At 36.6% G+C, this 20,176-nt stretch overlaps 1 protein-coding gene across 2 annotated transcripts in view; it reads right to left on the reverse strand.

Annotated features, from left to right (window-relative positions):
• The window catches only part of UPF2 (UPF2 regulator of nonsense mediated mRNA decay), a gene marked incomplete at its 3' end in the record, with an annotated part of 69,807 nt that overhangs the window by 16,664 nt on the left and 32,967 nt on the right, over positions 1 to 20,176 (reverse strand). For both annotated transcript variants that reach the window (XM_080391689.1, XM_080391690.1), the window contains exons 10-19: positions 19,970 to 20,083; positions 18,693 to 18,809; positions 12,763 to 12,948; positions 12,027 to 12,230; positions 11,139 to 11,414; positions 9,165 to 9,348; positions 5,627 to 5,766; positions 3,720 to 3,824; positions 2,683 to 2,781; positions 1,682 to 1,849 (exon numbers count right to left, since the gene is read on the reverse strand). In XM_080391689.1, coding sequence (XP_080247815.1) covers positions 1,682 to 1,849; positions 2,683 to 2,781; positions 3,720 to 3,824; positions 5,627 to 5,766; positions 9,165 to 9,348; positions 11,139 to 11,414; positions 12,027 to 12,230; positions 12,763 to 12,948; positions 18,693 to 18,809; positions 19,970 to 20,083 — 1,593 coding nt within the window. The remainder of the gene's footprint in view (positions 1 to 1,681; positions 1,850 to 2,682; positions 2,782 to 3,719; positions 3,825 to 5,626; positions 5,767 to 9,164; positions 9,349 to 11,138; positions 11,415 to 12,026; positions 12,231 to 12,762; positions 12,949 to 18,692; positions 18,810 to 19,969; positions 20,084 to 20,176) is intronic.

Consider the following 20,176-nt stretch of genomic DNA (forward strand, 5'->3'; position numbering starts at 1 on the left):
TTCACATTTGTGTTGGAAACCGTGCTGATAACACAGGGGTGTTTTCCTTATTGCTGGGCAGCGCTTACACAGTATCAAGGCCTTTTCTGCAAGTCGGCTGGGGGGCACAAGGACTTGGGAGGGGACACAGCCAGGACAGCTGGCCCCAACTGACCAAAGGGATATTCCATACCATATGACATCATGCTCAGCATATAAAGCTGAAGGAAGAATTAGAAAGGGGAAGACATTCGGAGTGATGGCGCTTGTCTTCCCCAGTAACCATCACATGTGGTGAAGCCCTGCTTTCCTGGAGATGGCTGAACACCTGTCTGCCCATGGGAAGTGGTGAATGAATTCCTTGCTTTGCTTACAGACGTGGCTTTTGCTGACTTTACCTCAGCCCGCAAGCTTTCTCACTTCTACTCTTCTGATTCTCCCCCCCCATCGCACTGTGAAGGGAGTGAGCGAGCAGCTGTGAAGGGCTTAGTTGTCAGCTGGGGTTAAACCACAACAAATTGATATACTACACTCAAGTTCCAGGAAAACAGAATAACCAAAGAAACAGAGTAAGGAAATCAGTTAATCACCACTACTAAATGCAAGCACGTATGTGCCCACTCAAATAGGTATCGCCACTTCCACTTTGAAAGCAGTTAGCACAGCGCACACTCAGTAGTCGAAGTGTTTTATAAGAGGCATCACTTTCTACATTAATTTTTGAAATGTCTTTCATATGAAAGAAAAGAAAGACTCTACTTTGGGTTTATATACTTCAACTGTTACACTACTGTCACAATTCAGTTAACAAATGTCCAAACAGAGTAATTACAGGGATCTAAACACTTAAATGGTACAGATGCATGGAATGAAACAGTGCCTTGGGTTTCCTTTCCATATAAACTCATTCATTTTCACCATCGATTTACACAACAAAAATGAAAAGGTTCTTTCGAAGACTTAAACCATGATGAGAAATGCATGTGGAACATGTCAGGTATTTATTTGTATACTATGCATTTGCTGACCTAAGAAAATTCAAACATACTGAGGGAACGAGCCAAGACAGATATATAGCTTGGCTGCATGAAGCAAGGCATTTGTTTGGTTTATCTACATTATTTCCATTTAAGTTTCTCCAACAGATTCACTCAGTGTGTTCTGGAATAGTCCCCTATAAATGTCTTCAGAGATAATGACTTTTTTGGCAAGGTGAACAAATTCAGCCAAATGGGAGTTACTCAGGAAATGGAAGTTAGCAAATGACATATATCTTGACTTGAAGCCGAAAGTGTTTTCAGAAGAATCTGTAGAATCTTAAGATTCTGGAATATTCCTTTTTATTTTTTGCTACTCCTTTCAACATTCAGTGGCAGTCCATCAATCGCATCCATTCATCTTCCACAACTGCACTTCAAATACATTTAAGACATACCACTGTCCTACTGGTGTAATCACCAAATGTAACTAGCAATGGTATAATTTAACCGCAGAGTTTTTCCACGTGATTTCTATTAACAGCCAAGAACTCCAAGAAACTACATATGGTATTTTCTGTTTAGCAAAAGTAAGTTATCTGTACCCCATTCTGAGAAAAGGGTGAGGAATGAAAACACCTGTGTGACTCAAAAGTCACAGTGTGACTTTAAGTGAAAGGATTTTAGTTATTTAAACAATATCTCTGCCTTATGTAAACTCCTACCTGCTGTTTGTTGCCTTTTCTTGTTAACATCACAAATGGCATTGTGTCTCCAGACTCTGACTCTCCTTCCCCACCACCAAGCGGAGGACCCTTCTTCAGTTGACTTTTGAGATGTAGAGGAATAGCAACATCCAACTGATGTACTTTAACAGATTCACCACTCCGTTGCTATAAAAAAAAAAAAAAAAAAAAAAAAAAAGAGTGGTAAATTATATAAATGATCAGATACTAAAAATGTCAGTTAAGTCTGGCAACATGCATATTTTCATGACTGAGAAAAGGTTTAATCTCCCAGGAAAATGGAACAACATAGAAATAAATGTATTAGGCTTTATTACATTTCCCTTTAGTTTCCTTGCTTGTGAAGAAGACAGTTAAAGGGACAGAGTACTTCAAATTTTAAAGTTATTCTGAATAACAACCTTCTAAAGAAAGAAATCTAGAGACTTGATTAGACATACTTGAGAAAGGATATTCTACATTCAAGATTTCTTGTAGCCTCTTAGTAATGTATTCCTCATACAGGGTTTGCTATACTCAACACTATTGATTAGATGTGACTGGAACAAAAAAAAAAGAACTTAAAGGTTACGTAAACATAAATGCAGCTACATTTTAAATATATTAAAACTTAGGCATGGATGCTTTAGGATCAAGTCAGAAGCATCGTATAGTATCTGATGTAGCTGTTATATATGTCAGCATGTCATATATTCACTAGGCAAACAACACAACATCTATTTTACTAAAAACTACTTATCCAAATGTGTCAACTACAGAGAAGAGGCCACAGTTAAGAAAAAAAAAATCATGTTCTTTACTACAGGAACCTAAGTATTTCAATAGCTTATTTTAAAAAATAATAATTAATATTTTTAATATATTTATATTATATAGAATTATATTTAGAAGTTTAATTTAAAATTTTTTAAAATTAAAACAATCAAATATAGTTAGCTGTACAGCAAATTATATTAATTCAAGAAAATAAATATCTATACCTGAAGATTTTCCAGCATCATTTTATCCAATGCCTGAATGAAGTCCTCATCTTCTGCACAAGGGACATGCTTAAGTCCTCCTCCTTTAATCATTACTTCCTATTGCAGTGGGAATAAACATTCTACTACGTTAGTTTCAGAAATACGAATATGCAGTCTAGAAATAAGTGGAACAATATCCTTATTGCTTATTATGTATCATACATAATCAAAAGCTTTAAAAAATTGGATTGTTAAAGAAAAAAAGCTTTCAGCCTGAATTATTTTCTTGAAGAAATATTTTCTGACCCTTATTGCATCAATTATTATGAAGGCTGGCCAGTCATAACATTCTGACATACTAGTGTATGTGCACAGATATGTATGTACACATTCTAGATATGGCAAAAAAACAAAGAAAAGTCTCTATCCTTACCACACCTAATTTAACTAATTTTTCCAGTAAGTCCATAAAGTTAGATGGTCTTTTCAAGACAAATACTATCCTTCAGTATTTGGAAAGCATAACATTGTTTCTAGAACAATGTGTTAGGGTACTGGTAATGTTCATTACTTTCCTTACTATGTAACTGCAGTTCAGGCTCAACTGGATGGGTTCTTTTGCTACAGGTGTTACAATCTCCCAATCCCAAATTTGTATTTTAGCAATTCTGCACTTTGTAGTTTGTCTCCTTTTTAGTTTTGAAATCTAGTGGAGTGTAACTACTTTACCTTGTTGTATAATACCACTTTGCTACCATTGCTAGATTGCAAAACTATCATTTATGCAATCTTTTCCAGTCTAGCTACCACCTGTGAAAGCGCACAGTCCTGTGAAAACATGTTGTAGTAAAGTTGACAGCGTCAATATTTTCAGAAGGTAATCATGAAAGTTTGCAAATATAAAAATAAGCTCTAAAATGTATTTGAAAGAATAGCAAGGAGTGTTCTTGCCGTATTTTCCCAGACATGTTAGGAGCAGCACAGGAAAAAAACATTCAGTAAAGAAAACCAAAGATGCAAAATTCCATTCACTTATCTTAAGCTACAATACATACTGTATTCTCCTCATCAGTTTCATTTTCCTTATTGGAGTCTGTAAGATAATCTGTGTTTTCTTCCTCCTCTTCTTCACCTTCTTCTTCCTCATTGTCAGAGCCCTCCTGAAATATTCAATGAATAACTTCTGACTATTTTAAAACAAAAAAGGCCACTTGCATCTGATTCTTCATTCACCTTTTCTGTACCTTTCCTACCCGCTCCCCAGCCAAACCTGTTTAGTTCAGTTCAGCCTCAGTAAATGTGTTATGTTTTGCATTTAATGTTTCGGTCTGGACTCACTCAGCTTTATCTGACATTTTCATACAAACATACAGCAGAAAACTGGGAGCAATGGCTGATACACGAGATGGTTGTGCTGCTACTCAGAGAGAACTCGACAAACTGGAGGAATGGACTGGCAGGAACTCATGAAGTTCAATGAAGGGAAATGCAAAGTCCAGCATCTGAGGAGCAAGAACCCCGTTCCACCAGTACGGGCGGAAAGCAGCTCCACAGAGAAGGACCTGGGGTCCCGGAGGACAGCAAACTGACCAAGAACCAGCAATGCACCCTTGCAGCAAAGGCAGCTGACAGCATGCTGGGCTGCATTAGGAAAACACGTTCTTGACATGTCAAACGAGGCGGCCCTTCCTGCCTGCTCAGCACTGGCAAGACACATCTGGAGTGCTGTGCCCAGCTCTGGGTTCCCCAATACACAACAGATATGGACACATGGAGTGAATGCAGCAATAGGCTGTAAAGATGATTAAGGGATTAGAGCACCTTTCATAGGAGGAAAGGCTGAGACAGGTGGTGGTGTTTAGCCTGGGGAGGAGAAGGCTCGGAGTGGGGCGAGATCTTCTCAATGTGTCTAATACCTCAAGGGAGGGAACAAAGAAGAGGGAGCTGGACTTCTCTCAGTGGTGCCCTGTGACAGACCCAGAAGCAGTTGGGCCCCGACTCGGACACAAGTTGAAAATTTCTATTTAGATGTAAGAAACCCCGCCTTCTTTACTGTGACGGTGCCTAAACACTGGAACAGATTACCCAGAAAAGTTGTGCAGCCTCCATTCTTGGAGATACTAGAAACCTGATTGGACACTGCCTCAGGCAACCTGCTGTAGGTGACCCTGCTTTGAGCAAGGGAGGCTGGACAAGAAGATCTCCAGAGGTCCTTTCCCCACCCCACAACCACTTCTGATTCTAATGATACTATTAATTTGTGGGTAAAGGCACAAACCCAGCCAAACTTCAGGAACTTTAACACTGAGAAGCATGGATTGGAAGAAAGCTTACTAGTAGACCAACAAACCCAAGCATAAGGAGAAAAGTATTTCCTATTACCTTGATGAACTCATTTTCTCATAACACTACCACTACCACGTAAACTGCTGTGTCATAGTGACAAGTTAGAATTTCTATGTACACATCTTTTTTATTGGCTCCACCATTTTTGATTCAAAATGTGATTGGCAGAGTAAACAAGGAAGGTTTTTATGCTCCATAACTCTTATTTATTCACATTATACAGTCATACTCTGAACACCTGTTATTTTTCCTACACAACTGCTCAGACATCTAGTCAATGCTTTTGCTTCTACAACAGATAAAGATAATTATCTGAAAGTGTTTTCATGCCAAAAAGTAAAGGCATCTTTTTGTTGAGAAGCAGCACATACCCTGAACAAAGTTATCAGGTTCACATTGCTGCCATAAATTCTCTAGAATAAGCCTCAGACACTGTATTCAGTTTTCCCTATATACAAAACTGGGATGGAAATACCCTCGGAGTACTGAATGAGTTGTGCACACCCACATTTCACCTGCTAACTCCGTGAGATAGAAGGGCTTCAGAAAATAATGAGTAATCAAAATACCGATTACTCATTCTTTTTATGCAAGGCAAGTAAATGATTAAGTTCACCTCTTCTTCTGGCTCATTTACTTCACTTTCATTTCCAGATTGTTCCTCTGTCTCTGCTCCACCTTCTTCCTCCTCTTCATCTTCTTCCAGGTTCTCTCCTTCTGTAATGGAATCTTTGGAATCTTTGTCATTCACAATTCCTGAAATGTGGAAAAAGAGAAAGAAGTAGAACACATATAACCGCTCAAGTTATATGTGGAAGATCACTGCAAAAGTCCATTGTTACTGAACATTAAAACTTCCAATGGGTTGTAATACTTGACTTTTGAATGAAACATTTTCTATATAGCTACCTTACTCACAAAGGGTAATAATTTCCCTGCCAGAAAAGGAGGAAAACGTTATGAAGAATGTTTAAAGTCTCCCATAAAACAGCAATCAAGATGCTGCACTGTGCAAACTGCTTCAAAATATCCAAAAACTAAATGTGCAACCTTACTGAAACATAAGCACTGTTATAGATGCTCTACAAAGCCAGCAGAACCACAGAACACATCAAGACCCTGCAGTCTTAGTTACAGTACCTCACACTACTGCCAATTTACAGGTTTCGAAACAACTATATTCTCAGACTGTAATAAAACTTTCTGACCCTCTTTTCATGCTCTGAGGCTGCACTTGAACCTATGAGGATGTAAATATATAAAGTCTTTAAGAAATGAGTCTCTTCCAAAAGTATTATCTAGTATGCTCACCCTACTTGCAGACAGGACTGATAGTTCTTTCACTGTTTTACTTCATCTTCTAGTTTTCCTTACTGTCCTGCTTGCTGTCTCTCAAGACGTTTTGGTTTACTCTGTGTGCACATTACCAAATGTAGCTCCCTAAACCTCTGCTTTCTTTTAATAAGGTATCCTTCAGTGTAATACCCTTATCTATACCATTCCCACAGCAGTGAACAATGTTTTAGCTTCTTTCAGTGTCCAATTTAGTCTTAGATATAGACTTCAATCAGAATCGTTTTCAGAGAAAATATTAAGAATTGAGCATGGTTCTGATTCGGGGGGGGGGGGGGGGGGGGGGGGGCAAAAATCAATCTGTTTTTCAAGAATGGTCACTGCAAAAAATTAGTCATCCAATGCAAAACAGAACAAGCTTCCCGCATATACACTGTTGTTCTCATACATTCTTTTAATTTGGTTTCATTAATTTACAAAGCCACTTAATCCTCCAGAGGATCATGGTTTGAGCTAGCAGAAAGCAACGCTGATACCAGTCTTCTGCAACACAGCAGAACTAAGCAAGCAATTTTTGAAAGATTTTACTAAGGAGTCAATACAAGTCACTATGCAGTTCGTCATTCATGTTTTGACATCATACTGACCACACCTGGGATGGCCATTAGCGTAAAGTCTTTTGGAGAGCAAATGAACACGTCAGTTCTGTATTCATGCCACTCCTCGTTTGTTCTCTCCATATGCAAAGAACAAATGCAGGAGTACACAATTCCTGAGCAGAAGTCTAGATTCTGAGGGCATATCTCATTGGTTTTTTGTTGGTTTTTTTTTTTATTTTTCTTCCAGCTGTCTGTAAGAGATCCAATACGCAGACACACACAGCCAGGTCTCTGACAAAAATTTGACTAAGATCACAAAGATCAGCTTTAGAAGGAGGTGAATTTTCAGAGCAATGCTCAAATTAAACAAAACTCAGAAATAAAATTAATAGTATATACGGTTGTATGGTAGTTACTGAGGATTTCAGTTCTGTGTAAACACACACATACGCTTCCTCCTTCATATTCCAGTCATTTCAAAGCATTCTTCTGCCCCCCCCATTTATTAATACTGGGCTCTTCAAAGCACGTGCTGCTCCACAATTATGCACAAGTTCCTTTTGAATGACCCTATATTCTTACTGGTAGAAACCCACCAGAGCAGCACAGGAACCAACAGTCAGTCCCAAAAGCACACTCTGCAGGCAACAAGCCACCCACTGTTCTGCATAGAATTACACTTAGGACTGACAAAGAGCAAAGCACACCATGGTCTTTTGCACAGTACCTTCTTGGTGTTACTGTCCATGGGCTGGGAAACCGTGGGGACAAACTGAATCAAGAACTGCAGATTTATTAGAGCTTTTGCTCAAGTATTAAAAACCTCATTTCCTTCAGACGTGCTTGCACCTATCATCATAACCTTTTCAAGGCATTTGTAGGAGAGAAGTGCCAAGTGTCTTTCAAAAGACTATTACAGTTTATGTCACTACTTGTAAATTGCTTCTTGGTTATCATTTGGAAAGCATAAAAGCTGGTATTTAGATCATACCATAAGGAAATTTTTATCTACGTTACTACATAGGTAATTTTAAGGCATGTCAATTAAACAAACAGCATATTAAAAAAACAAATTCCACGTAAAACAGAAGTTGCAATGTTTTACCTGGCTCTTACACATACTTATCCAACTGGATTAAAGGATTATTCTTAAAAATTCTATTTGTCTAACTAGATGAAGTGCTATTAAGGCTCTAATTAACACTTAAATAGTGTAAAATTTACATATGAAAGCTTTTAATGAACAATCTTGTCTTCAAATAAAAATAGATTAGAAAACAACTCCATTTAATGAGAAATGAGCACAGTACTATTCAATAATTAGTAAGAACTGATTTGTAAGAAGTTCTAAAAGTTAATATGACAATAATAGTTTTAGATACACACTAACCAGTATTTTGTCAACTGAGCTGTACTGCAAACCCAACCTTTTTCTCCAGGAATTACTGATTTTTAACACAGCAAGATTTATAAATACATATTACTGTAATCTTAGCAAGAACTACAAACTAGCACGGAACCTTGCCAAAAGGTAAATATTAAGAAAAAAAAACACTTTAATAATCTAACCAAAGCTCTAATTCATGAAAAGGAAATCACCCTCTGGCCTCTACTGAAACGTAAAGTCCATTCAAAATTATTCCAAAGGAAGTGTAATGCTCAAGGTACCTGATTGTGTTTTAAAAGCAAAATCTGTTCCCAGATTTTTGTAGTCTTACACTAATGCTTACTTTGACACATTAACTTTGGTGAAATCCAGAACTGGGGAAGGAACACAGAGTTGCAAGCAACCAATCTACCAAAATGACCAAGCTGGTTTTCATCAGTGCTTACCAACCAACAGGCTGCAGGAACTGAGTGCACAGATACTACTTGCTTTTCGTAGTAGAGCATGCTTTCTAAATTTTTCTGATTATATTCAGTTTTCTTCCTCATCATTTGCACCATACTACTGCATATACTAATATAATGTATCTACAAACAGACACACTCTCCCACTCCAAATACTACTATATTAACAGTATTGGTATTGACTTTTTTTAAAAAAAAAATAATACATCACTTTAGAGTTATGGAGAGCCTATATGATCTCTATGGTGATGAGAGAAATGCAAAGAAGTTACACAAATATTCCTATCATGAGACTAAAAAGATTGTACCATGCAAATAACAAGTTACCCATCATTACCACCATACAAAAGACCATTTAAAGAAATACAGGAATTATCAAAACCAACTCATTTCGCTTGTACACTTTCTTACCTAATTTTATTAAGAATTCTCGTTCCAAGTCTTGCACCTGTCTGATAGCTTCTTCCAGAGAACTGCAGAGCTTTATCTTTGGTCTCAGCAGTTCCAGAGTATCACTGATCATATAGTCTATGTCTATAGGAAATGGGTGGTCTTTTGTCCAAACATCCAGACTTTTCTTCCACCAAACATACCGCTAGAACACAAAATATTCAAATAAATTATATGCACAGTGGCATTTATAAACTATACAAGTTATTAATGCTTACCTATATTTGTACAGTAAAAACCGCAAAAGATTTCACATCACTGCTCTCCTATTTCATACAACTGTCAGATATTTTGATATCACTAAACACTGTTTGGTAACACTGGGTATCACAAATATTAAGAACATGATCCTTTTATCATAACACTTGCCAGAAGTATGAAGACTGAGCAAAAAGGCACTGAAAAGAAACCACCTTCTAAGGGTAGATTCTTTCTATGAGAGATGAGCGCTTGACCAGCCAGCTTTCAACTCCTTCCTCTGTATATTTTCAAGAAAATTAATTCCCCCAAAGGCATATTATGAGGAAAAGGGGGGAAACATCAGAAAAAGTTTTAAGACTGCAGCTAGCATGAAGTGACTGATACAGTTTGCTTCATAATAAATTAGCACATACCCTTTACAATAAAAGTGTAAGAAATAAATGCTGATCCTAAGTGAACCTAACAGTGGAATCCAAGAACAAAGGTGTTGCAAAAATCACATCTGAAAACAACATACAAGCAACAGATTTTTTTATTTAAAAGGTGACATGGTCAAAAGGAACGCTTGTCTGAAACCGTAAGGTGTAACAAAAATACAATGACTTTTTCACTGACAAGTTTATTTTGGATTTAAAAACAAGACCATGCTGTACTTCAAAACATCATTTTACATCTTGTATACAGATGAAGGATAACCATTCTGGAGGTCTGAAATAAGTCGTTATCACCTATTTTTTTAAAATATCCTTGTTTTAGTACAATTTGAAGAGAGAAGCAGAAAGACAAAGAAATTAAAAGCCAAAGAGTTTTAGCATGAACTCCATGGGCTGGAATTCCCCATTTTCTGAGGAACCCATTCCAGTGTTTAAACACCCCCTTCATGAAATCCTTCCCCCCCCCCCCCATTACATCTATTTAATCAGAACTTTCCTTGCTGCACCTTGTGACCATTACTTCTCATCCTTTCACTGTGCACACCTGGGAAGTTCTGACTCCTCCTCTACAAACACTATTAGCTGAGGACAGCAACTTAATGAGCATTCTCTTCTCCAAGCTGAGTAAACCCACAATGTGAGCACTGGCAGCCTCCTGATCATTTTGGTGACCCTCCACTGGACCCAGCTTAGTTTGCTGATGTCTCTCCCCTCATCTGCCAGGAAGCCCTGACCTGGAAACAGTGCTCCAGATGGTCTCACAAGTGCCAAGAAGGAAAGTGAAAAAAGAAAAAAAATCATTCAAACCTCTGGCTACACCCTTGCCAACACAACACAGTATGCCGTTGGCCTTCATCACCCTAATGGTGCAAAACTTTATGTCATGTTCATACAGTACAGGAGTCCCAGACCTTTTCCTGCAAAGCTGCTGTCTAAGTAGTCAGGTACCAGGCAGTATTGCTGCATGGAGCTATTCCATCCCAAATAGAAGACCTGATACTTACCTTGGCTGGAATTCACAAGGTTTCTGTCAGCCCATTTTCCCATTTGCTGAGATCCCCTGAAGGAGGGGAACCCAAACCCTTCAGTGAATCTACCGCTACCCCAGTGTCCTGCAACTTTGCTGGAACAGTAACATCTACATATAACTGAACATATACATCACTTTAAAATAAAACTGCTATCAGACAGACAGGATTCTAAGAACTATAGTGCTAGAAAACAATGTAAGTAACAGAGTGACTCACGTTCGGCTTGTTACAGAAATCTACAGAACTACATAGAATTTAGTTTAGCATACCTGAAAATATACAAGGAAGCAATCAAGTTTACGTTTGCTGGATCCTCTGTCAAAATACTGCCCACAGGTATCGAGGATAGTACAAACTAGTCTGATTCTGAAAAGATGCTCTGGAGGGTCCAGTGGACTAGGACTACCATCAGGGTTCACACCAAATGATGTGAAAGAATACAGAGTTCGAAATATTACAGCTGATTCCACCATTCGGTAATTGTAAAGCTCCCCCAAAAACTTGGCACTGCTGATCCGCCGTTGGTTAAACTTTGGCTGGTTAACCTTTATCAAAAAAGAAAACAAAAAAATCACTTTATCATGCAGACACAACAGAATCTTTGTAAAAGGTTTGTTGTTTGGTGGGGTTTTGGTGTTGTTTTTTTTTTAAAAAGAAAAAAGCAGTATAAAAAAAATGATGCATTTGTTATAATTAAAGATGGTTACTTCTGGCTACATACACTAACAAAATTAAACGTTAAAAAGTAGTTATGAAAGCTGGTCAACTAACAGTTATTATAAAGTTCACATACATTTAGCACACGCTCTATCTTGCCCAGAGAATTCTTGTAAATTCATCTATCAAAATATGGACTAGTCTCCAAAGTTAAGGTGCATGAATCTGACTACACTGTGAAAGAACAAGTTGTATGCCATTACTACAAGGGGAGCACAGCAACTATCCTAGTAATGTCTGCAGTTTGCTGGGGTTTTTTGGGGGGTGTTGGTTTTTTTTTTAATTTAAATAAACCTACACAAAGCAAATAACTGAGGTAAAAAAGTCATCAAACAACAACCCAGAATCCAAGGACACCTTTCTTTAAGCAAGATTATTTTACTATTTTCCTTTCAACATAAGTAGATGAATATAGTTTAGTAAGAATGTCAGTTGTTTACCTCCATTCCTAGTCGAATATCCTCTAGTACTCCATCCACAACATGAATTCCAACATCTTCCTGGTATAAGACCAACCCTGCTAAGAGGTTGGCTACACAGTGAATACTATTATATTTCACATTCCAGATGTTGATCATACAACATATAACATAGTCTTTTACTTCCGCATCCTGCCAAGGCAGCTTGCGCATCTGTCTCAGGACCTAAACCAAATTTTAAGACAAACAACATTTTAGCAGGCAAAGTAACAGGTTACTCACTGTCTTCCCCACATCTCTCAGCTGGGAGGAAATCTCTGTAGGCACCTGCAAGCAATCTCATTCTCTTTTTCAAGCATCCTCCAGATCTGCAGTAGCTATGGAAAACTCCATACATGTAACCCAACTTCTGTTCTCTAGCTACTAATGAAGCTGTCCAAATCTGTTCTGTAATTTCCTTGCTCTTACAGTCTGTATTTAACTGTAGCCTTTTATCTCTTACTCTGAACACAAGGTACTTAGCACAAAGATTCTCATTTCATTCTATATTTGTGCAGCACTTAACGCTGTGGAGAACACAGGTCCATGAATGGAACTCCTATGCATTACAATAAAAGAAATTAAGCTATCTTAACATTTTTTTATTCCTACTTGATCTCTCTTGCTTGCAATTAAAAAAATTATAACCCTCCCCAAACCCTGTAGGTACTATATCACTTCCAGTAAAACCTGTATTAAAGATTTCAAAAGGGCTTGCCTTCTCTGTGGTGACTTTGGAGAGATCCTTGTAAAGAAGCTTACGAATATATTCCTGCAAAGGAGGACGTTTTTTCTTCACAGTTTTTTCAGCTGGAGGGGGATTACAGTAGTAATATGCATTTTCTACCATTGTAACATAGCGTGCATCAAGATGCATTGCTTGTTTTTTTCTCATCATTTGTTCCTGGAAATAAATGCAAATGTTCAACTAAAGACATTGATATATTACATTTTCAAGTCAAAGGCTTTTACATCTACGTTTGGGACAAAGGAAACATGAAAGATCACAGAAAAGTAAGTTAAAAGCTTGGGTAGAGAGAAGAAAGGACAATGCATGTATGTAGTTCTGTGTTGCTATTTCCAGGATCATTTTTCTTTACAATCCCCATTTTAATAATGGTTCACCTATGGCGAAAAAAGTTTCAGGACAGTATTTAAAGTTTAACTTGAAATCTAATTGTTATGATTTAGATAAATGATTAATAAGATTATTAGCAATTCCATTCAAATCATGATTTTATTTAACTAAAGTAACTGAAATATTGATGTCTTGACACAAGCATAATGAATTATCATAAGAACGGCAATCTATTTTCTACATCAGTATGCAACTCCAGAAAGTTTATACTGATGGTTTCACATTGCTTTTCAATGGTTTAGGCAATGACATTTTCCTTATTACATGCTCCATTGTTGTTTACCCAAGCAGAATAGGTAGTTTTTCTTGCAGTCCACCACAATGTACGACTTCGGGGAAAAAAATTAGACAAGTAAAAGGTTACTACATCAACACTAATTACTATGCTTAACTGTCAGGTTTGTCCTAATTTTCCTCACTGAATACAATCTTCTCTCCATATTTCATCTTGAATATGTACTTTAAGATTTATGTTGTGGGTTTTAAAAGTTTCTTGTATCTAAAAATTCTGTACAAGAACTAAAGTAGCTGTTCTAAGCCGCTGATTTTTACAGTTAAAGATGACTACGAGCTTAATTCCATTATAAAATATTTTTATACACATGTGTATTTATGTATATATGTGTGTAATTCTGTAAGTTGCATTGCATTTTTATGTACAACATATGATCCCATATATTCTAAATCACTCTAAAGTGGTTCAACAGAAAAAGAAACTGCACTAGTTTAGACTATTATTTAATAGAGGTTGGCTAAACAATAATTTACAGCATCAAACAGATAAACAAAACTAAGGTGTAAGTACCGTTCTATCACTATATGCAAATGTTAGTATATACATTCATGCAGTCCAGTAAACTAATGAAAAGGGTTTAAACCTTTTTTGATCATTAGTAAAGAAGTACAATTCTTCATGCGGTGGACTTTCCAATAAGATTGAGTAATTTAAAGTTTCTTTTACAAGACAGTGGTTCAGTTCAACTGAAATGTAAATATACTTAAACAGCTCCTTAACCTTGAGTTTCAGCTGCTAATTCAATAAGGAAGAGCAGCTTTGTGTAACATAGTAACTCAACAAATAATGTGATTTTCGTCCTAGACTGCTCTATTCCTAGGAAGACTAATCTGACAACAATGCTAAGGCATTTCATTTTTAACCTTTTCCATGACACAAATGGCCTCCCCTTTGATTCCCTGAGACTGCTCCCTTCCAAATGGGAAATTTCTGTCAATTAGTAGCAAGTTTACCTACAGATGCTTAACAAATGCATACATAAATTGTGGGGAAAAACCACTTACAGTACAAAGTTCCAAAACCTAACAGTGTCATCATATACGTTAATGTCACCTTTGTAAATTTTTCACCTTTTCTAGATGCATTGGGAGAAAATACATCTTTACTGCCTTAATGACATTTATCATGCTTTACTATAAACTGAAAAATGAAGTGGGGCAAAGTAAAGCATACCAGAGAAAATGGCAGAAGGGCTTGCAAATAAAATTAAAAACTCACTAAAACTACATAATTTTTCTGTCCTCTTGTTATAAAAAGTTGTACATTATACTGTAAATAACAGGTTATAATTAAAATGTTTCTTCCCAGATGAGACAATAGGCATTTCCCCACGTCTCAAAATCACTGTAATTCATAATCTTTTTGAGCAATCCCAAGTATGTATTCTAACTCTAAGTGGATGGTATTAATCTTAATCTCTGTTTAAAATCATCACTATTTTAACCAACCATGTGTATTTCAATCCTTTTCCATTTACGGCATCAAGTCAGATGGACAGGCAACAAAGAGAAACCGTAACAATACACTGCCTACAATAACAAAAAACCTTGACACATTTCAGAAGAAAAAAGCAAGACCTGCAGTCTAAAGCACTTTAGGCTAACTAATTTTCCTAGGCTAAAATGAAGAATCACAAAGGTAAAGCATTACATTTAAAGATTAGGTTTCTGGTTTTCCTCTAATAAAAAGATATCACAAATAACATTAAAATATCCAAAAGTTAAAACAGCGAAAGGCTTTAGTGTTTGGTTTTTTTCTTGGTACCAAAACCTCTCTGTATGTAGCGTATACTGCAGATGCATTTCAAAAGAAAATCTGGGGAGAATTAGGACATGCTCCCCTGGTTAATAGTCTTGCTCTTGCCCCCCTCAAGGTGATAACATCAACCTGCATTGCAAGAAATAGAATTTTTGCAAAGCAGACCAAAAAAAAACCAAAAAGAGAGAGAAGGGGGGAAAAAAAGAGAAGTCACCAAGTAAAACATAAGGAGCAGGAAAAGCCCATTTCAGAAAAGCATTTCAGCATGACTAACATTTACATTATCAGATTGTAATAAAGATTGTAATAAGATACTGAAACAGTTCAGCTTCTCCTTCCCTTTACTACCCACACTACCCTGCTACTTGTTCAACAGTTCAAAATCAAAATTCTAAACTTCTTGGAAGCACAGCACTGTTATAGTGAATTAACAGTCTCATTCTAATTGTAATTCTACAATTACACTGTCACATCCTCCCACAGTTTCAACTCCGTCTATGAAAGGAGTCTCCCCAAGAAACGAGCCACTGTGTAGCTTAAGTTCTATATGTTTATGAATAAAAGTGATCTTGCCCTAAAGCTTTAAAAGACAATTGTCTAAGTCAAAGGATTAAAAATGCATCAGAAGTCTTTTAATACCGAAACTTGGTATTCTTTTAACAAGGCCAGAACAGCGTAAGACAAGAATTTGACATTTTAAAATGATTATATTAAAGAAACATAGATCAATGTAATACTGATCTTCCTTCCAAAGCACCAATTAAAATAATCCAATTCAAATAATCTATTTATCAACAGACCAAGCCTAAAGCCAAGCTAGTTTTACATCAGTATTTTAAATTACGTAAGGATATTGAATTTGAAAGACTTGCCAAGAATGATTAACAGAAATAAACATTGCCCTGATAAAGGAATCTTTAAATAATTTGCGAAACCTGACAGTAGTTCTACAAACCCAGAATGTGACCATCAAATGTTTCTCTGAAGTCAGTGCCACTAAGTTTGTGGCACTCTCACAGAACAATTTAGTTCCTAATAATTAATTTTCCCTAAATAACTTTTAAAATCCATTCTTAGCTATGACTTTCTTCCACACCAGGACAAAGCAATATTGTCTTTAATAGGAGACATATGGCCTGTTTGACATCTTACTACATAATATATCGTCAGCAGTGAAGATTTAAGACCAATAATTATTTGGAAGATCAACAGGCCTTAATTCTACCAGTAAGAGTCATTGGTAAGATCAGCTTTACACTTCCTTAGATTTTTACCACAAAATCCTAATTAGCTTGCTTTAGGAGTCATCTTTTCTACAGTTTACACTAACTGGTATCACACTTTTTAAGTAAAAATGAAATCTCTACATTCTACAGGGCAACATTAGAAGAGGCAGCTGTTAATATCGTTGTAGAATATAAATGTTAAGCTTAATTTACATCTTAATAGATATTCCAAACTTACTTGTCATCTCTAGCTTTTCTCCTGGTTCCTCAATGTGTAAGAAAAGGTTACTTATCCAAAATCTTGTGAGGCTTTAAGCCTCAGTTATTGACAGAGCATTTGTGGTTTGTCTCACACTTCACAGTCAAGTCATGTTTAGCATTCATCCAACAGATTTCAGCAATACAGCTAACAATCAGCATTTTTGCAGTGCATAAGACTAAAAGCAGTCCGTTACAAAAAGCAACTCTGGTAAAGGTATTTGATTTTTCCTGACCTCTAAAATTTTTATTAACTACAAGAAATTGGTAGCGGTGAGTAAAGTGTCTTTTAAAGACAATGGGCTAGTGTTTTCAGGGGAAAATACTTCATTATGGACAGGAATATATTTAACAACAAAACACATCAGCTGGCAAACCTTTGGAAAACTGAGAGATTGAGCCTTTCAAGATACAAAGTACACTGCAACAAAAATCACAAGCTGAGAACTTGCAAATTATTTGCCAATCTCTATCCTCCTGTGACTGACTATGCCACTGAAACAACGCTACAACATTCTAATATGTTCAGAAAGAAATAGCATTTTGTAGAAAAGAAATCGTATGATGTACCCAAGTACGTAACAACTACGTCTTCATTAACTCTACAGCATGAGAAGGGAGGCTATAGAGTCAAGAAAATGACATGTCAAGTATAAGCCTGTGCTTTGGTAAGGAGGAGAGAGAGCAGACCCAGCAGTATTTCAGAGTTTAAGTGCTGTGTCTCTACAGAAAGAGATTCCAAACACTTACAACTGCTCCCTTCCAGAAGGGTAAAATGTCCACTTTCTCCCCCAAACACAAATACTACTTTCTTTACTGCAGATACACATGTCTATATAATTCCTGCAGTGCACAGATTTGAAGGGAACATTAAAACATCTAGTCATACTTCTAATACAACAACATGGCCTATTAGTAGGTCTGTATCTGCTTAAGTTGCTTTTAATTTAACGCAATTTCCTATAGGTAGTATCTATTGTTGATGGACTTCAAACACGTCTGACTCAGTCTCTTGGCTTGGACACAGACTTTTAGGATTGTCTCAAGCCTGTAAACATATTATTCAGGGCTCAAATTCATACATTAAAAAAGACCCAAAGTTAATCCTTGTTATTTTTAAATCTTTGCCAGTACTTACCTAGACTTACAGATACCACTTCTACTCTCACCTTAATTACCAATCTCTATTTCTAAACCCCCTTCCTCTAGCATCTTCATAAACTTTTTCTTCAAATTCAGAACCTCAGGTTGTTATGCAGGGCACATAAAGGCACACTCTCACGACTATCTTCACCTCCAGTTGAAATATCTTACTATCTCTGGTTCGATTTACCACCATTTTCCCCCTCAAATAGCATCTCAGGCATGTTCAGGTACAGCTACCATGTTCTTTCAACCTCATCCTCTGGTTTTGCCCTATCTCTGAATTATCTGTAGTTCAAAAACAATAGGTTTTTTGCTTCAGAAACTAAATTCTTTATTTACATTTTAAGTCATGAACAGATTTATAGGTCAGCTGGAGTTCTCCAGCATACTTTCAGAAAGCTGTTCTCACAGGAGGTGCAATCTCAGAGCTGAGACAACACTGGACAGGCTATAAATAACAAGATGACAGGTCCATAGGACTACAAACCAAGGCTGATAGAGCCAAAGCAGCCCAGGACTCGCACATATATAATACTAGTCCATCTCAACCCCATTCTGCAATGAAAAGGCAAGATTTCAGGAAAATTGATTCACTGTCCTCCCATACTTGTCTTCTTTTTATTAAAGAATCTTATCCTCCCTGAGCAGCCAAGATAAAACTTAATGAAAGTTTTCACTTACAAGTGTTTCAACATTGTAACTGACAATTAAGATATTAGTCACAATCATTGTTACAGTGAGACCACTTCACAAAGCCAGAAAATAGAAGAATTGGTTTAATTAAGTGCAAGACACCCTCCCCCGTAAGACGATGAGTCTTCTCTTACCAAAAGAACACTGGTTCTTAAGTGAGATTCTGGTGATCTAAAGAGGAATCGTCCACAGGTTTCCAGCAGAGTACATGCCATTTCAATATGGTGATGAGAGAAGTCTGACAGAAGCATCTGGTATATGTTTATGTAAAAACACAGCATGTTAAGCATCTTTTTCAACCTTTCAAGCAGAAAACAGTAAGTTGTATCTACCAGACTTTACATTCCATAGTCTTTAAGAAAAAAAACGCTAATTGATTTTACTGATCAGATGTCAACAAAACCCAAAATATTCATCTTATTAAAAAAAATATAAGAACTGTCTAGACCCCAAATTCTGACTCCAGAAAGCTGAAACACAGGACAGTTCCTAAGTCTAGCATAAAAAGACTACAATATTAAAACAAACACTGTAATTTCTCCCATATCCCTTCCAACTCGGGCACATCTCCTTTAAAATTCCTGCTGCTAGACTGGAAAATCACCAAATAATACTGCAAAAGGAAACAATAACCTCAGAGCACATCTAATTGCATTGTATTGTTTAAGTTAAGCAATAACTACAAATTAATAGAGCTTTGCATTTTACAATAACCTATAGATGAGAGAAGAAAAATGAGTAATTATTTAAGCATTCAGCTTCAATACCTAACGAGTCCATAAAATGAAATTATTCCCACCAGAAGCCATCTTAATTCAAGTGAGTCTTCAACCACCTTTTATGAAAGGCACTTTTATTTTTTAAAACCCATTTTTAATTTGGTATTTGACATCAAGGATAAATTTGAACGTTTAACAGCATGCAAATCGAGACGATATGCCTAGAGGTTAACGCTTTCCACAGATTTTTGTTCCTCAACAGAAGCATCTGCTAAAATGGCACATAAGCCTTTCCTTGCATCACTGAAAAACTTTCTGCCTCTAACCTCTCCCCCTTACTGTTATTTTCTCTGTAAAAACATTAATTGAAATCAACATAATGAAAGTTTTGCAATGTCTAGTAGATAAGTAGCAATGTCTACCATCACTTCACACAGAAAATTATTAGCAATTTGATTATGTCCAAAGGTGGAAGTTTATTTTAGTATATTCCTACCACTACAAAAATTAAAACATTCTAACTTCTAGAACAGCTATAAAAAAAAAGTCTCCTCATATACAGTAGCAACAGACATTAGGGTTTAAAACATCTTAAGCAATGAATTAATGGATAACATCATCAACAGAGATACGAAGGGGAACAGGACACAACATCAGCACATACAGTAATACAGGACTGTCACAACACTAACCTTTAAACAGTGGAGAGTATCATTTTTGGAGAACATCTTAAACTTGGTAAGTTCACCAATAAATCTCACAGTTTTATTCTTTGTTTCAATGTTGATCTGGTCCTTTTTTCTTACCTAGGGGAAAAAATAAAAGTTTTATTTTAGGCCCTCAAAAATACCTACCTCTTAGAAATTACTTTGACCTGAATGTGTACAATAAGCTTGGGA

The sequence above is a fragment of the Falco punctatus genome (assembly GCF_963210335.1).
Source record: "Falco punctatus genome assembly, chromosome: 6".
NCBI lineage: Eukaryota > Metazoa > Chordata > Aves > Falconiformes > Falconidae > Falco > Falco punctatus.